Here is a 19,900-nt window from a genome sequence, read left to right on the forward strand (position 1 = left end):
TTATTGCGATGTGTCAGGTTCATCGAAAGTCATGGGCGGACCTGAGCACTTACATTCTGGAGATTGATCCAGGACTTCGCTCAAGCGGTTCTTTTCCTCCTGGGTCCTGTCTACCCCGGTGTCTGCCGTACCCGAGGGTAGGGGACTAGCTGATGTCGAGTTACCAAGGACGTAGTCGTCTCTTACTCGACGTATCATGCTGCACCACTCGTCCACATGCTTGATCTCTAGATCACTAAGGCGAAGGTCAGAAAACATGTCCTCTATCTCCGTATCTCTTTCTGCAGTATTGGTCGAGAGCATGGGTTTTTTCGAGCTACTCTCTGCTGGCGTGTAACAGTGCACGAATCCTTCCGAGCTGCGCTCTGGTGGTGTGCAGTGAGCTGACATCTTGAAGATGACTAGGAAACAAGAAGAGCGGCCTCCAAAGGAGGTATTGCAAATCAACTTGGTGCAAATACACCTGCGGGATGTAGTAGTGCCACCAACAGGAACGTGTTGAAGTTGGATACATGGACTTTCTAGATAGCCCAGTCAAGATTATGGCCCCTTTTAATACCTCCAGAGCTTCATGTTGGATCCTGATTGAGTCCGTACACATAGTATATGCTAGCTAGGCAGCCGGTCGATTGCAGGTAAACTCGGTGATTTTGAACAAACAACTTGATACCACCAGGCGTTTTTCACGTTCCGACTATACAAACACATGAACAAACATAAGGCCCAAGGTCGTCCCACGCAAGATATGTAGCCTACAGGGGCTTACAGGAATGCCAGGAGCAAACTTCCGGGATAAGCATGTTTCCTGCAACTGGGATTGATTGCTAAAAGTTCGAACAAACAGGGCAGTACTTTGCGGGTTAATGGACATGTAATAGGATATGTCAATAGGAAAAATGAGGTAATAGCGGCCTGAGTCCAGGGCGGAATCGCAGGAAAAGTGGATGATGTCGTCGTTTCCAAGCCCTTGGCATCACTTCCGCTTGGCTTCGGAACTTATCGCAACGGTGGTAACACAATCCGCGATGCTTGAGAGTGCATATCGACCTGTTCGGAGCTACAGCATAATCTTTTCATAATTTTCCACCGATGTAGGATCACACCGTGACAGCACGAGCGGATGCAAAGTAGTTGCGTAGTAGTGCCAAGCCAGATGCCAAGCCAGATATGACTCAGGACGATACCCCTGAAAACCGCAAGTGCGGCTGACTGAGTACAAAAGGTAAACAAACAGCCGAAAGTTTCTTTTACGCAGTAATTCCCTATGTGGCAGCCCCGCGCGTTTCCGTGCTGCATTTTCCGAGAATCTTCGTCCATCATGAGAATCACTCAGGCAGTGGTGTTGGCGTCCGCGTCGTGCGCCGCAGCTCAGTCCACGCCAACGCTTTCCAACCCGGACTTGGCCAACTTCTCGGTCATTACAAAAGACTTCTCCGCTGTAATTGGGCAGACACCCTCAATTGAGCTGATTCACAATGCGACCGAGCCGCTCTTCCATGAAGCGGGCATCTTCCTCAACGGTACCCTGTTCGTCAGCTCGAACCGGATCAAGGTGGCGTCGGATCCGGCGACGGGCGACCAGACCATCTTGCTGCACGCCGTGACCAATGTCATGTCCGGCGATCTGTCTAGCATTGCACTGGACCCCATCTCAACTTCACAGGTGGTCCTCCCCAACGGCGGCACGCTCTACGGGTCCTCCGGTCTCGTCTTCACGTCGCAAGGCTCCAAGACGGCCAGCGGCGGCCTCTTCGTTATCCCGGACCCGCTGGGCAGCCCCAACGTCTCCGTGCCGCTCGTGACGGACTTCTACGGCAAGCCCTTCAACTCGCCCAACGACGTGGTCGTGAACCCAAAAGACGGGGGCTCCGTCTGGTTCACGGACCCGGACTACGGCCACCTGCAGGGCCTCCGTGACGCACCTGTGCTGCCCAACCAGGTGTACCGCTTCGACCCGGCGACCAACAGCACGCGCGTCGTGGCCGACGGCTTCTCGCGGCCCAACGGCCTCGCTTTCGATGCGGAGTTTCGTACGCTGTACGTCACGGATACGGGCGGGTCCGAGGCGCCCAACGGGGCCGGCCCCGCCACTATCTACGCCTTCGACGTCGTGACTGAGAACGGGCCCTTTTTGGCGAACCGGCGCGTGTTCGCGTACGCGCCCAAGGGGATCCCGGACGGTGTCTGCGTTGATAGCCAGGGCAACGTCTGGAGCGGCGTCGGATCGGGGCTTGCGGTCTGGAATCGCGCGGGTACGCTGATCGGGCAGGTGCTGGTGGAGGGTGGGGTGGCGAACTTCGGCTTCGCACCCAATGGGACGGTGTTTGTGCTTAACGAGACGAACTTGTGGCGGGTTAAGCTTACTGGGCAGTCATTGTTCTAGACCTAGCATGATGGTTTGGCAGTTACTTAAATACCGAAGACGGTCTCATGTGTTAAGAGATGTGTACTAAATCGCTTTTATTGTGCGTTATCCCATACTTCCAACCTTCTAAGCATATGTCAGTGTAATCCAACGAGGCATTAATAATAGAATTTAAGGAATTGTTATCCAGTGGGCGTTGTGGGGGCCTGCATTGAAAGAGATTCTGCCTTTTTTAGACAGTTGTCATCTGGGATCTTTGGGCTTATAAAACTGCCTTGGGATTTAACTTGCTGATGCCCAAAACATCAGTCAAAAGCATGGGGCCAAATCACTCTTTTCAGGTCAAACCTACAAACCCATCACCATCTTCCCACCAAACACTCCACTTGCGAACAGGGCCAAGATAGGTGACCAAGGGATACAACTACGAGCCAACGAGGTTTCCAACACCTCGGCAAAAATGGCACTACCGTTCGATATGTACGTTTTGTGCACCCGTTGCATTTCTGCCCTTGTCATCCCGATTTCCTAACACGTCATTAACAGCATTCTCCGGTCTCGCCCCATCACATTTGTGATTGGCCCGAACAAAACCGAATACACGGTCCAAGCCTACGCCCTCACCCGACTCTCCAGCCCACTGCGAGTCCTACTTGATGGCGGCATGAAAGAGGCCAACGAGGGCCGCGTAGTCTGGGACGATGTTGATGACCATATCTTTGTACACTTCATCCAGTGGGCCTACACGGACGATTACGTCCCGGCAGAGCCATACACCATGCCTGACGCGACAAGTGTTCAGCTACATGCTTCACCGACCAGCGAGTCTCCCCAATCTGAGAAAGTGTTTTATTCTCTCCAAGAAAAACCTCTTGAGGCGCCAGCCGAGCACCGTACCTCCACTTCCCGGTCCAACTACTACGCAACCGATGGTTCGTCACCATTTTGCTCTTCTTGTTGCAATTACCTACAGGGCTGTCTTCGCGGTTGTGCCTCTCTGGTCGACGAACACAAGTTGAAAAGCCGCGTTACGCGCAAAGGCCCCGCCATGGTCAAAGATTTCGTCACAAGCACCGACTGGGCAATGCACGATACTTCCTTCAAACCTAGACTAAACAAGAATCCTTGCGAGGACTATACCATTGTATTCTTCTGTCACGCCAGCCTCTACATTATTGCCGATAAATATGACATCGGCGCCCTCAGCAAGCTGTCGATGCACCGTCTTCACGCGACCCTGAAGGCCTTTACGCTCTACCCCAGTCGCATGTCTGACATCTTGTCGTTGGCCGCGTTTGTGTTTGAAAATACTCGCGATGGAGATCCGATACGTTTGATGATTGTTCACTACTGTGCTTGCATAGTGGAAGACCTGGCGAAGTCCGAAGATTACGAGCCCACCCTGCAGAACTACCCACAATTCAGCTCTGCCCTCATGGTGAAGATGAGTGAGAGGCTGGACTGAAGTTGCGATCTCGGCGAATTAATGGCTTCTTGTCTGTTTGTTTGACACGGTGACGAGTGTGTGTATGGATATGGAAGTAGACTACATAGTAGGTGGGCTGTTGCCCTCAGCCTAATTGAAAGAAACGTCTTTTGCCCCATGCAACATGTCTTAAATGCTATGGAAACAAACGGCGCAACTGGTGACTAAGCAGTACCATTGTCACTATTGCGACAGGGAGAAAGAACGGAGGGGTAAAGAAAATGTGGAGGATGTGTCCCGTCGACGACTTCAAATGTCCCTTCTCGTTTCTTGTAACACCGGTGCACCACCCCCAAGATGAGCTGGAAGTTGTCAAAACGTTGGTGAAACCCGCCTCGTAGCGCCTCAATTTCCATATGTATCACATATACAAATTTGAGCATTGCAGCTAACAGTCTTCCCTCAGGATTAAAAGCAGGCTTCAGCTCAGTGGCGCGTAATCAACCAGCGCCCACACCTCTACCGTCAGCCTCTACATGCAGCCCAGGCGGTGTCTTGATTGTGACACTATATGCTGCCGCTGGACTGAACGTGGCGGAAGCGAATCGCAACCGTCCCCGAAGCCATGAGTGCCCATCCTACCTCCCATACGCCATCTTAGACTATGAAAGGTCGCAAGTGCCTGTTGCCGCAGTATCCGGCACCACAGAGAATCCCGACTGGGGTTCTTGTGCCATCAACCTAATGTTCGATGTAACACGGGCCGCCGAACGTACTATTTCTATCTACCTGAGAGATCCGACGGCGGGAAGCAGAGGCAAGAACACATTGCTCGGGGAGGCAAGAACCAGCCCCTTTAACGGAAAAACCGTTTCGGGGCTGCAATGGCTGCCAATGCAGAACGGGATCGGTAAGCACCCTAACCACTTAGCCGTCCTACCACATAAGCAGCCACCTAAACTTAGCACTAAACCATATCGTAACCTAAGTTTATTTTATTAATAAGGTACCTTATAAGTGAATTAAATATATAAGTGAATTAAACACTTTCGCTATATTTTATTTAAATAACCTTTATATTTAATTTCTTTAATAATATAATATAGTTAATATTTTAAAAAGAGAAGTAAATACTTCTAGCTCTTTAAGCGCTTTAAAAAAAACTTAAAATTAAGTCTTTAATATATAGCTTTAATATATAAAGTCTCTTATATAACCCTTTATAATTAACGGCTCGATTTCTTTATAAAATATAAAATCTTTATAAAATTTTAAAAATTAACCGATTTAAAAAAAGGGGCGATTATAAGATATATAATTAATTTAAACTCGCGATCGTTTCTTTACTAGCTTAGCAGTATAAAAGATATAACGAATCGATTACTTCGTTAATGCGACGCGAGACGCGTCGGCATTAATTAGGCTTTAAACCTCGTATAATAATAACTAGACTTCTAAACGCGTTTTAATCGAAAAATCGATTATTAAAGAGTTTTTTATAAAAATCCCGACGCGTATCGCGCGTAGTTTACCTTCGTATAAAATATAATTAATAAATATAAGATTTAAGAGGAGGATATTTATAACTTCGATAAGACCGGCTTTTTTATAAACTAAATCTCGTTTAAAATAATCATTATAACCTCTAATCGATACGAAAAGCCTAAGGTAATTTAATAAAAGAACCGGGAATAAGTTATAATTATTTAAGGCGTCGGATCGTATAGTTACGCTATCCCTTCGTATATTATATTTATTAAGAAAACGTACCTCTTTTCTTAGTACGAAAATAGCTTATTATTAATATTAAATAAGCTCTCGTACGTATGGTAGTTCCGGTTTTAATCGGGGTTTAATCGTTCTTATTCTATTATTTATATCTATTTTTAATACGAGCTACGAGGGGTATCGTATACCCCTCTTAATAAAATAAGAAAGGGGTTCGTACGCGTAAATACGTAATACCTTTTTTAAAATAATATAAAAAACCTCAGTTCTTATTATTTTAATATTAGCACTTTTTGTTTTAATAATAGATTGAGGTAGCTCCCTTTTTTAAAACGAGTCTTCTTTTCGTAAGGGTTTTATACGGATAGGTTACGTTAATCCGGTATTCGGTACCTGTTTAAGCTGTATAGGTAATATTATACCTTCTTAATATTAATTTAATTAAGTAATAAGTCCCTTTATAATAATAATAATAAGGAAAGTTATTATATATTTACGTATATTATTTCCCGTTATAAATTAAAAGGAATAATTTAAAAATAATAATAATAATAAAAGTAGTAATAATAATAGGTACGCCGTCGTATATCGAGATACGTTATACCCGTTAAGGAAAAAGATATCTCTCTTTTTCCTTTTTTTACTCGCTGTACGAGTTTAGTCTCTCGACGTACGCTTTTATGCGTACGGTTAACCTATTAATTAATACTAGTTATTCGAGGGCTTTATTTAGAGATTTCTTAGTAAAGGCGTTTATAGGGTTATTTCGGCCGTCGACTTAATAAATCTTCGAGATCTCCCTTTTTTTATATAATTCTTAAAGCGATATAATATCGATTATTAGTTTTTTTTCGTTCGTTATTCTTAATTTAATTAAATATTTATTAAGTAAATATCCTCGCTAATAAGCCGGTGGTAAAACGCGGCGTCCGTTAAGTAAGTAATGCTTTATTATACGTTTTCCGGATTGAGATAGTTGTACTCCTTTTCGTCGTTTTTTAGCTCCTCCTTTTTTTTTTTTAGTCTCGAACGAAATCCCCGTATTTTTCTTAGGTAGGGAGATCTTGTTTAATATTATTACACGCTTAGAAGTATTAGATTATTATACGGGTTCGTTTTTTAGTTAGGTAGTTTATTAATTAATAACTTTATTTGTGGTAGATTCAATAGGTTCTTTGTTTAAACTGCCGGTTCCTGTATAATAACCTTGGTTAAAAGGTGTTAACGGGTCGCTAGCTACTTTCTTATTCTAGTAATCGGCTATTATATAGTAATTTATTATTATAAATTAGTTTTTTTTTTTTCGTATAGTTATTTATAAACCGTTTATTAATTAAGTACGTATTTTTAACCGGGTTTCGATATAGTTTCTCTGTTAAGTATCGTTCCGAAATCCTTTAATCCGCTATTATATTTAACGATACGCGAAAGTTTAAAAATAGCGCTTTATATATTAGCTTTTAGTGGATAAGAACCGGTAAAAGTTCCGGAACTTCTCGATAAGCTCTTACGATGGAGGTATAGAGAGCGATCTCTTTTTCGAATCCTTTTCCGAGGGCTCGTTATACGAGTTAGAGCTTATTTAATAGTATTTCTAAAACCTTGATAAATTATTTTTTAGCGTTCTTATTTTTTATTTATATAAAAGAGGTTATTATTTAATTTATAAAATATTATACGTAATTTATTATTATATTAAAATACGAGTTTATTAAATAGTATATCTCGTTTTATTTCTTTTCGAGTCTAATATAATTAAGATAAAATACCTCCGCACGGCCGGAAAAAATATTTAGAAAAACTATATAGTATTAATTTTTTAGTATATCTAACCGTTAGCATGTTCCGATAAATATCCGTACTTTATCGTAGAAGATATCGTACGGTTTGCCGGTATAGTTCTTTTCTTTCCTCTATACTTTTAAGAAGGTAATAACCTTATTTTAATCGATTTTATCGTTATAAATAACTCGGCTTAAAGGGATATCGTATTTTATAACGTACGCTAGACCAGATAATCGTATAGTTTGGTCCGGCGGTACGGAGTTAGAAAAAGAAAAGGGATAATATCTTACGACGTTTAAGTATTTAAGAATTTAAGGTTAGACGTCGGGCTTAGAGTATCCCGTAGTATCGCGGACGATTAATCCGTATAGAGACCGGGTATTTCTCGCTTAGGCGGCGGTTATTTAACTATTTATTTTAGGGGAAGAGTATAGAATATCTTTTTTTTAAGTTTTCGAAGTCGGTTCTACCGGTCGGTCTTATTAATATATAAAAGCGGCCGGTAATATTAATTATATGAGCTTATTTTTAAAAGATCCGCCTATTAATATATTAACTCCGTTTCTTTCGAGGTAATAATAGAGCTCTTTTTTAAAATATACGGTTAATTTAACCGAATTAATATTTAATTTATTTTTTAAACTTTATATTAAATACTTTTTAAATGAACGTTTTTTTATTTTTAATATATAATATTTTAAGAAATATTATACGAGGTACATTATAAATAATTCGGGTATTATTTTTTCGGAAAGTATTTCTAAAAGTTGAAGTTTTTAAAAAATAAGGTTAATATTTTTTTTTAAAACTATTAAAAAAATCCCGGTATTTTAAGAAACTTTTTTATACGTAAATAGTTTAAGGTTTAAAATTATTAATTTATCTAGGTTCGATACGTCCGGGCTCGATCCCGATTCGCCGACCGTAATTAATTCTATTTTAATAAGTGTTATTATTTTATAAATCGTATAATAGAATTATTTAAGTATATAATTATATATAGTTTAGCTAGTTTCGCGTATAATTCGGAACCTGGTCTCCTCCTTATAATATATACTTGGAAAAAGAGGTTCCTTTTCGTATAGTTAATTTAGTTCGGCTCTTCCTCCTAATCTCTAACGGGCGGAAATTCTCGGGGCTCCTTAATACGGTCGCCCTTATATCGATAGGGGCGTAAAACCGTCTCTTCACTCCTATTAATTTATAATCGCTACGGGTAATTATTAATTAATATTAAATAAGCTCTCGTATATATAGTAATTCCGGTATTAATCGAGGTTTAATCGTTCTTATTTTATTATTTATATTTATTTTTAATACGAGCTACGAAAGGTATCGTATTCCCCTTTTAATAAAATAGGAAAGGGGTTTATACGCATAAGTACGTGGCACCCTTTTTAAAATAATATAAAAAACCTTAGTTCCTGCTATTTTAATAATTAAAGAATTAAATAATCGTAATTATTAAAAACGGCTAAATTATAAATAAAAAAGCGAGGACTAAATTCGATACTTTAATTATTAAATAGGCTTTCGTACGTATATATAAGTAGGTTCCGGGTTTAATCGAGGTTATATTATTATATTTTATTATTTATATCTATTTCTTATACTAATTAAGAGGGGTATTATAAACCCTTTTTATTACAATAGAAAAAAGGGTTCGTACGTATAAATACGTAGCACTGTTTTTAAAATAAAATAAAAAACCTTAGTTCTTATTATTTTAATATTAATAACTTTTTATGTTAATAATAAATTTAGCTAGCTCTTTTTATTAAGACGAGTCTTCTCGTTATAAAGGTTTCGTATAAATAGATTATATTAATCCGATATCCGGTACTTATTTAATCCCTATAAATAATATTATATCTTAATATTATTTTTATTAAATAATAAGTTCTTTTAATTAATTATTTTAATTATTTAATAATAATAACGGGAATAAAACAATTATTATATATTAACGTATATTCCTTTTTATTATAAATTAAAAAGAACGGTTTAAAAATAATAGTAATAATAAATATAGTCGTATATCGCGATACGTTATATTTTATTAAGGACGTATAAGTCCAGCTTTTCGATATACGCTTTTATACGTACGGTAAGGCTATTTATCGCGATTATTTACTCGAGGGCCTTATTTAAAGATACCTTAGTAAGGTCGTCTACCGGGTTATCTTTATTATCGATATAATGGATTTATAAAATCTCCTTTTTTTCGTACGACTTTTAAAAGGATATAATATCGATTATAAGCCTTTTTTATTTATTATACCTAACTTAATTAAATAGTTATAAAAAAGCCTTGAATTTATATAAAAAATTATTAATATAACTTAAAATCTTAAAGTTTATATTAAATAGGCTCTCGTACGTACGGTGGTTCCGGTTTTAATCTAGGTTCAATCGTTCTTATTCTATTATTCATATCTATCTTCTCTACTAGCTACGAGGGGCATTATATGCCCCTCTTTATGAAATAAAAAAGGGGTTCGTACGCGCAGGTACGCGGCACCCCTTTTAGGGTAATATAGAAAACCTTAGTTCCTGCTGTTCTAACAGTTTATATAATTCTTTTAAACGTGATATTTAATACGATACCGTTATTTATATTAGAAATTATACCGTATAATTCTTTCATTAATACGCTTTATATAACTTTTTTATATTTTATTAAACTTTAATAAATAATATTATTTTAAATTTTAAACTAGTGCTTTATATAATTTATTTTTTAGCTTAATAAAATTAAATATTTAAATTAAAAGGTTAATTTTTTATTATTTATAAACGAGTCGTTAATAAAAATATATATTTTTATATAACAAAAGTTAAGCGGAATATATTTTAAGCCTTATATCGAGTTTTAAATTTATTAATTAATACGCTTGTTTAAGCATTTAATATTTTTATTTTTTAAGGTTTATATTTAAATGATAATAAATAAGTTATATATTATTTTTAATTAATAAATAAACGTTAAATGTATTCTTTTTATATATTAAAAAACGTATTATTAATCTTTATTAATAATTTTTAGGTTAATAAGTTTTAATTAATTAACCTATCTTTTTTATTCGAAAAAGATATCGTATAATTTTAATCGAATTTTGCCTTTATTAAACTCGATCGGCGTGTTTTTAGTTACAATGCTTTTCGGCTTTATACGGAATTATGTTTCTATTAATGTTTTTTCCTTTTTTTAAGAAAAAGGGGTTATAGCGAAGCTAAATGTATCGTCGGTTTATATTATTATAATGCCGAAAATATCCGGTCTGTCCGTAATAAATAATAAATAAGCGTCGTATATTAATATTATTATTTTTAAATTTTATACGTCATGATTATAATACGTTTTAAATTAATAAAGTTTTAATTCTATTAGTCTATATAAAGGTAATATAATTTAAAATAACGCTTTTTTTAAATACTTGTTTTTAAGCTTCATTAATAAACGTGTATAGATTAATCGGTTTAGCTTATCGTATAATTAAATATACGCCTATATAATATTACGTAACTCGGTTCGTATATTAAAGTCTCGGATTAGGGTCGGTCCGAAGGCTAAAAGGAGTTTTTAGCTTATCCGCTAAATTATTAATAATTAAATTAAAATAGCCTCTTTTTTTATATCTTTATAACCTTATATTACGAGCTTAGACTTCTCGTATAGCTTTATAGTTTTACTCTTAATTTCTTATACGAGCCGTATTTAAAGATTTTCTAGCCGGTATACTTACTTAGGTCGAATCAAATAAATTCGAAACTCTTCGTGCGGCGAGATTATTAATCTCCTCCGCGTTAAACTCTTAAAATAAATATCTAGAAGAGGTAATAACGCCGTTTTATTAAAATTTAATTATTAAGTCGTAATTCTTTTATTTTTTTTAAATAAAAAATATGGCGGTTAAAACGTTCCAGGGTAGATATTTTTTAGGTCGTCCCCGGCTATGTTATACGGGAGCTACCGTAATTTCCTCGGCTATCGGTTTAGTATTTAAAGTATTTACCGGCTATTCCGGATCTAGTTATATATCCGGCTCGTCGTACGGTTTTCCGGCCTCCTCTTAATAGTACGGCTTAATTTAAATTACTCGAAAAGCTTTCTAGCCGTTTAAGGTATTTATTTCAATTATACGATCTTTAATAATTATTATTTTATATAGTTTAATTTATCCTTTTTTGCCGCTAAACTAGAACTTCGCTTTAGAGCGAGAGTATTAAAATATTCTAAATAGCCGGTCTATTCCGGGTATTTAAAGCTCGGTAAATCTCGACGTCCGCACGTATTTTTTAAAGTATCTATTAGAACAGCAGGAACTAAGGTTTTCTATATTACTCCAAAAGGGGTGCCACGTGCCTACTCGCACGAACCCCTTTCCTATTTCATTAAGAGGGGCATACGATGCCCCTCGTAGCTAGTACTAGAGATAGATATAAACAATAGAATAAGAACGATTGAACCCCGATTAAAACCGGAACCACCGTACGTACGAAAGCCCATTCAACAGTATCTTTATTATTTTCTATACGGTTTCTCTTCGTATTTAGATCTTTAGTAACGGGTGTAAAGTTCCCGTTGATACGGGGTATATTTTAAATACGAGTAAAGTAAGTATTAAGTTATTAAGGCTAGCCGTATTGTTTAATATTTTAATTATTATTTAAAGTATTATTTTAATATTTATATAATAACCGAAATTTTTTTATAAAATATCGAAAACCCTACGTAGAGGAATATATATTCGTTCGATTTTACTTACTACTTAATAAGTTTCGATAAATATTTACATATAAGTAATTCTTATTATTTATATATAATTTTAAAACTCTTTTTTAAAATACGTACTCGGATTATACGAGATATAATTAAAAAGTTCTTAATATACGTATATCTAGCATTTATAAAAGGTATTCTAAGTATTTCGTATACTAAATAAATATAGAAATATAACCGCTTAGAAAAATATATTCGTATCGATTACGTGGAGTACGTTTTATCCGTTCACGTAAATAATATTTATAATAATCTCGTAATTAAAGTTATATTTATTTTATAACGAGAATTTAAATCTTTATAACGCCGAATTATACGCTTAATATTAAGAGTAGAATTTTTAAATCTTATCGAGAACAGTAAAGTTAACGTTATCGTAGCCGGCGTTTTTTAAAAAAGTATAGAGCTTTTACGTATAAAGGTATTCAAAACGTCGGTAAAAGTATTGAAACTATTCTTTAATAAAATATAATGTCGTTTTTATACGGCCGGTATTAAAGAACGAGTATCTTTATTTTTTAATTATAAAGAGTATTTCGCTATTTTTTATATAATAAAAATAAAATTATTATTATAATACGCTTTAAACTAATCGGCGTTATATAACGAAAATAAAAAAAAGGTTATAATATTTAAAATATAATACCTAATTATTTTTAATAAGTTTTATATATTAATTATTTTAATTAACGAAATAAGCTGTAAATTTCCGAACTTAATTTCGGCGCTTCCTGGGGTTTAATCGATTCGTATATCTAGGTTCTCTCGTATATAGGCCTTTATTTAAAGTTTTTTAATTATTAAAAATAAGGCGGCGCCGGTATTTTAAAGCTCTTTTTAATAAGTCTAGTTATATAAGCTATTAAGATTAAATTAATTAGCTTATATAATAGTTTCTAAATAAATATCGTCGTTAATAAATTAATAATAAAACGCGGTATTTATTAAGTAAATAATACTTCATTATATATTTTCTAGATCGAAATAATTATATTCCTTTTCGTTATTTTTTAACTCTTTTTTATCCTTTTTTTAATTTTAAGTAAATACTTCGTACTTATTTAAAAAAAAGAGCCTTATTTAATACTATCGCACGCTTAAAGATATTAATTCCTTATTCGGAACTATTCTTCGGCTAGGTGGTTTATCGATTAATAGCCTTACTTATAACAGATTCGGCAAGTTCTTTGTTCTAACGTTCGATTCTTATATAGTAATCTTGGTCGGAAAGTACCGGCGAGTCGCTAGATCCTTTCCTATCCTAGTGGTCGGCTATTATACGGTAATCTGTTACCGTAGTCTAGTCGGTTTCCTCTCGTATAGTTATTTATAAACCGTTTATTAATTAAATACGTATTTATAGCCGGGTTTCGATATAGTTTTATTATTAAATATCGTTTTAATAGCTTTTAATTTATTATTATATTTAATAATATACGAAGGTTTAAAAATAACGTTTTATATATTAGTTTTTAATTAATAAAGGCCGGTATAAACTCCGGAACTCCCGGTAAGTTTATACGATTAAGGTATAGAAAGCGATCTCTTTTTTAAATCCTTTTCCAAGGGCTGGTTATACGAGTTAGAGCTTATTTAATAAGATTTCTAAAACCTCGATAAATTATTTCTCGGCGTTTTTACTTTTTTATTTATATAAAAGAAATTATTATTTAATTTATAAAATAATTGTATATAATTTATTATTATATTAAAATACGAGTTTATAAAGTGGTATATCTTATCTTATCTCTTTTTAAGTCCGATATAATCAAAATAAAATACCTTTATACGGCCGGGAAAAATATCCGGAAAGATTATATAATATTAGTTTTTTAATATATCTAGCCGTTAATATATTTTAATAAATATTTATACTTTATTATAAAAGATATCGTACGGTTTATTAATATAATTCTTTTTTTTTATACTTTTAAAAAAGTAATAACTTTATTTTAATCGATTTTATTATTATAAATAACTCGGCTTAAAAGGATATCGTATTTTATAACGTACGCTAAACTAGATAACTATACGGTCTAGTTCGGCGGTACGGAGTTAGAAAAAGAAAAAGGACGATATTTTATAACGTTTAAATATTTATAAATCTAAGGTTAAACGTCGGGCTTAAAGTGTCTCGTAATATCGCGAACGATTACTTTATATAGAGACCGGGTGTCTCTCGTTTAGGCGGCGGTTATTTAACTATCTATTTAAGGGAAAAGTATAGAACATCCTCTTTTCGGGTTTCCGAAGTCGGTTTTATCGGTTAGTCTTATTAATATATAAGAGCGGCCGGTAATATTAAGCTTACGAGCTTAGTTTTAAAGGATCCGTTTATTAATATATTAACTCCGTATTTTTTAAAATAATCAAAAAGCTTTTTTTAAAACGTATAATTAAATTAATTAAATTAGTACTTAGTTTATCCGTCGAACTCGTTAATAAATAACTTTTAAAAAGAGGTCCTTTTTATTTTTAATATATAATATTTTAAAAAAATATTATATAAAGTACGTTATAAATAATTTTAGTATTTTTTTTTAAAAAATACGTTTAAAAGTTCGAGTTTTTAAAAAGCGAGGTTAACGTTTCTTTTCTAAATTATTAAAAGAATCTTAATATTTTAAAAAACTTTTTTATATATAAATAGTTCGGGGTTTAAAGTTATTAGTCTATCTAGGTCCGATACGTCCGGGCTCGGTCTCGATTCGCCGACCGTAATTAATTCTATTTTAATAAGGGTTATTATTTTATATATTATATAACAGGGTTATTTAAATATATAATTATATTTAGCTTAGTTAACTTTTATATATAATTCGAAACCTGGTCTCCTCTTTATAATATGTACTCGGGAAAAGGGGTTCCTCCTCGTATAATTAATTCAGTTCGGCTCTTCCTCCGAATCTTTAATGGGCGGAAATTCTCGGGGCTCCTTAGCACGGTCGCCCTTATATCGGTAAGGGCGTAAAACCGTCTCTTTACTTTTATTAATTTATAATTACCTCGTATAATTATTAATTAGTATTAAATAGGCTTTCGTATATACGTATAAATAAGTTCCGGGTTTAATCGAAATTATATTATTATATTTTATTATTTATATCTATCTCTTATATTAGTTACGAGGGGTATCGTATGCCCCTTTTATTAAAATAAAAAAAGCGTTCGTGCGCGTAGGTACGTAGCACCCCTTTTAGAGTAATATAGAAAACCTCAATTCCTGCTGTTCTAATATTAATAAATATACGAAGTCTCGTACGAAAAATATTTATCGCTTATTAATTCTTAACGGCTATAAGAGCTACTACTCGATAACTTTCGAGCTTTATTATAAAAAGAATTGAATTATTTTATTCTATATATTTTCTTATTTATTATATAAATTTTAACCTTTTAATATCGGCTATTTTTATATATTAAAAATGTTATATAAGAACGAAATCGAGCGTTTTATACGAGCGCATTTTATTTATATTTTAAAGGAGGACCTCTTACTAGCGGTTTAAAAGCGGTTTAAGCGATTTTTATCGTTTTAAATACTTAGGAAGGTTTTTAAGGGGCAGGAATTATATTATTTAACCTAGAATATATTGTTTATAGTTAAATACAAAACTACGTACGCCGACGCTTCCGGCGACCTCTTTTAGCTTATTTATACCTTAAGAATTAAAAACCTTAAATAATTTAATTAAAGCTTAATCTTAAACCGAGTATATCAAAAATCGAATCGTACGATATTAAAATAGTTTTTAAATATTAATTTTAATTAATCTTAATTAAATTATAAAAAATATAACGTAAGTTATATACCGGCTCGTTTTATTAAAAAGTAAGGTAACCGTATTACGAGAAACGAATAAGATGCTTAGCCGGCGCCGCCGTACGAAAAAAAAAACGGCTATAAGATAGAAAATCACTTCGTATATAAGCTAGAAAAGACCTATAGTTTTAAAAGAATATTAATAGATAATTATAAAACGAATCGCGTTAAAGGAGTAGTTATACGAGGACGTTTAAGACACGCTTACAGCGATATAAAATCTGCGGAGAGCCCGGTCATAATGCTTGTACCTGTTAAAATAATATAGAAGTATCTAGAGATAAGAATTTCGATTAATTTTAATATATTAAATACGTTATAATAAAATTAACTTATACTTAATTATACTAGGTTTTGAGAAGTGTTTAATTTATTTATATATTTAATTCAATTGTGAGGTACGTTAATTATTTAAAAAGAAATCGGAAAACTATAACTTTAACGAATTTTAACTTTTATATAAATAGTAATATTAAAATCGTTTTTTTAAATTTAAATTAATAATTTAAATCGATTTATTTACCTTCGATTAATTTTAAAGGTTATATTATTAAATTATTATTTTATTTTTAATTATTATTATTTTATTTTATATTATATAAATTATACCATTAAAGTTTTTAATTACTCGATAAGGTTTAAACTTATATACTTTATTTAATTTAATTAATTAAGCGTTTAAAGTATTAAGCCTTTTTTTAAGCTTATAAAATAATAGCCTTTTAAATATACTATTAAGTTAAATATTTTTATTACGACTCTAAGACACTCTGGTCGCTCAAACGATGGGCCCGACTACGGAGCTGGACGCCACCACAGACAGCCGGTATCCCAGAATTAAGACGTCACGAGGGAGCTGCTATCGAGGCGCGAAGCTACGACGAGAAAGCTACGCTCCTTTCGAAGAGGTTCTTCCCTAACCTAGAGGCCGACCTTACGGACCTAAATAACGTAACGAGCTACGCCCTTAGCCTTCCTCGGTCGAGATAAAGGTAACGGTTAAGGAGATAAAAGATATTATTAAATAGACGGGACTTTAGAAAGTTCTAGGGGAGGACCTTCTATTTACCGGCTTCCTTAAAGTGTGCGGGGAACCCTTTTTCTGGACGTTAGCCGGCTTAGCGACCGCAAGCTTCTAGCTTGCTTATTTCTTTAAACGTTTCCGTACGGTAAAGGTTATCGTAATCCTTAAGCTAAATAAGACGACAGCCGAAAAGCAGATACCCGGTAAATGGAGACCTATTTTATTATTTAGTACGCTCGGGAAGGTAATAAAGACGGCTATAAACCGGCGAATTACTAGTATAGCCGAAGAGTGCTCGCTTTTACCCGAAGGCTAAATAGGGAACCGAACGCGGCGATCTACCGAGCTTGCTATCTAACTAATTACCAACGTTATTCGTATAACGTGGAAATAAAAGGGTATCGCCTCCCTCCTCTAGTTCGATATTAAAGGCGCCTTTAATACGGTGAACCACCGGAAATTAATCGCTATACTCCATAAAAAAGGGCTGCCGGACTAGATCTGCCGATAGGTCGAGAGCTTTATTACGGACAGATCGGTCCGCCTTTATTTCGACGGCAAGTCGTTAAGGAAGATCTAGCTCCGTGCTAGTATTCCGTAAGGCTCTTTATTATTACCGATCCTTTTTATTCTTTATATCGTTATTTTATATAAGGAATTAAAAGCGTACGAGCAGCTTATTATTATCGGCTTTATAAACAATACGAACCTTATTATTATAAAGCCGGACTACGCTACGAATTACCGTAACTTAAAAAGAGCTTAGGAAACCTATAACCGCTGGGTATATACGAGAAGGATGGAGTTCGAACTTAAAAAAAGCGAGCTCATTTATTTTACTCGAGCGCGAGAAGCTTGTACGCTATAAGTACGACTCGGGAACGCTATTATTTCGCCGGTAAGCTTTGCGAGATTCCTCGGCGTATAGTTTTATTAAAAACTATAATAAAAAGATTATATTTTTAAAATTAAAGCGAAAATAATAACTTAAATATTAGCTCTTATTAGGCTCGCAGTATTAACGTAGGATATTCGGTACGAAAGGCGAAAAAGCTCTATACGAAAGTAATACGTAACGTACTTATATACGGATCGTCGGTTTAGTATAAAGTGGCCGATACGGAAAAGGGGCTAGTCCGTAGCTTTATAACAGTTTAGAACTCTTATCTCTAGACCGTAATAGGGGTATACAAGGCGACCCCTTAACGTTACTTAGAGATTAAAGCGGTAGTTCCTCTCCCTTGACCTTTATTTAAGTGCGAGGGCAGCTAGTTTCGAAATACGCACGGAGACTATTAAGAAGCTGTAGCTCCTGCGTGGCGCCTGTATAAAAGCGGTAGAGATTATTAATAAAGAACGTAGCGTAAAGAGGAGGAAATAAAGGAGACCTTAAGGGGCTATTAGCGAAGCCTTTGCGACTTTATAGCTAAGTGACGATTAATTAGCGTTAGTTAAATATTGGCTAGGCGGTTAAACGGTCGAATAAGCGCTCTAAGAGAAATGGGAATAAAAATGGTTCCACGCCGTTACTCCGACGCGAGGCCGCTGCGAACTAGCTGTAGAGTCGCCGCTAGACTGGGGAGCGTGCCGTTATTATGACGATATGTTTAAGCACGAAGCGTCGGTTTTAATATAAGCACGTATCGGAAGAATAGGACTTAAATTATTTTTATTTACCTGCCGGGTTCTAGACGTCCCGACGCCGCTATATAATTGCGGTGAAGGGCGGGAGATAGTTAAATACCTGATTCTATACTGTAAAGATTTCGAGGGGAAGTTAAGAGTAGTTAGTAAAATAATTAATACTTAGTTTATTACGAACTCGCCGCGATTTAGCGGCGCTTATTATAAAAAAGGATACGGCGAAGTTAATTACTAAGTAGTTTTTACGGACCGGTCGACTGCCGTTATATAAACTAATAATAGAGATGGGGGAATTACTCGTACCTAAATAATCTCTTTAAGCTTTAAAGTAAGGATCGTTAGGCTAGTAAATAAAAACTAGTATAATAATGTCGAGTACGTAAGGTAGACTTTACGATATTAATAACGTATATTTTTAATTTAGTTTCGGCACGGTTTATTATATAAAGAATTAGGTAGATATACCGAAGGCTTTCGGCCTACGGCGTACTATTAATAATAATAATAATAATAAATTTTTTTATTACGAGCTAAGGCTTTAATTTAACGTATATATTAAGAGTTTATAAATATAAACGCTTTTTAAATAAGTGTTTATTAGTTAAATTATTTAAGGCTTAAAAGGATTACTTTTTAAGCGCGGCTTTATTTATATCTATATAACCGAGAGTTTAAAGGTTTAATAATATTATTAGAACAGCTGGAACTAAAGCTATCTATATTATTCTAAAAGGGGTGCTACGTACCTGCGCGTACGAACCCCTTTTTTATTTTATAAAGAGGGGTATACGATACCCCTCGTAGCTAGTATTAAAGATAGATATAAATAATAGAATATAACGATTAAACCTCGATTAAACCCGGAATTTATACGTATATATAAAAGCTTATTTAATATTAATTAATAGTTACCCGTAGCGATTATAGATTAATAAGAGTAAAGAGACGATTTTACGCCCTTACCGACGTAAAGGCGACCCTGTTAAGGAGCCCGAGAATTTCCGCCCGTTAGAGATTAGGAGGAAGACCGAACTAAATTAACTATACGAAAAGGAACCTCTTTTTCCAAGTATATATTATAAGGAGGAGACCAGGTTTCGAATTATACGCGAAATTAATTAAGCTATATATAATTATATATTTAAATAACTTTATTATACGATCTATAAAATAATAACCCTTATTAAAAATAAAGTTAATTACGGTCGGCGAATCGAGACCGAGCCTGGACGTACCGAACCTAGATAAACCGATAACCTTAGACCTCGAACTACTTACGTACGAAGAGGTATCTTAAAATACCGGGATCTTATTAACAGTTT

General features: G+C 34.7%; 3 protein-coding genes across 3 annotated transcripts; 2 read left to right on the forward strand and 1 right to left on the reverse strand.

Annotated features, from left to right (window-relative positions):
• PG994_013419 (uncharacterized protein) lies at positions 1-390 on the reverse strand (the record flags this gene model as incomplete). Its single annotated transcript, XM_066864828.1, has 1 exon — positions 1-390. The coding sequence occupies one exon, from the start codon at positions 388-390 to the stop codon at positions 1-3; it is 390 nt and encodes a 129-aa protein (XP_066709789.1).
• A 928-nt stretch (positions 391-1,318) lies between these two features.
• PG994_013420 (SMP-30/Gluconolaconase/LRE-like region) lies at positions 1,319-2,383 on the forward strand (the record flags this gene model as incomplete). The annotated part of the gene is made up of 1 exon (XM_066864829.1): positions 1,319-2,383. The coding sequence occupies one exon, from the start codon at positions 1,319-1,321 to the stop codon at positions 2,381-2,383; it is 1,065 nt and encodes a 354-aa protein (XP_066709790.1).
• A 442-nt stretch (positions 2,384-2,825) lies between these two features.
• PG994_013421 (uncharacterized protein) lies at positions 2,826-3,830 on the forward strand (the record flags this gene model as incomplete). The annotated part of the gene is made up of 2 exons (XM_066864830.1): positions 2,826-2,845; positions 2,912-3,830. 2 exons carry the CDS (start codon positions 2,826-2,828, stop codon positions 3,828-3,830), a joined length of 939 nt encoding a protein of 312 aa, XP_066709791.1.
• Positions 3,831-19,900: the final 16,070 nt, after the last annotated feature.

Source organism: Apiospora phragmitis (genome assembly GCF_038363925.1).
Source record: "Apiospora phragmitis strain CBS 135458 chromosome Unknown utg000011l:1.0-3236445.0:1.0-3240683.0, whole genome shotgun sequence".
In the NCBI taxonomy this organism is placed as follows: Eukaryota; Fungi; Ascomycota; class Sordariomycetes; order Amphisphaeriales; family Apiosporaceae; genus Apiospora; species Apiospora phragmitis.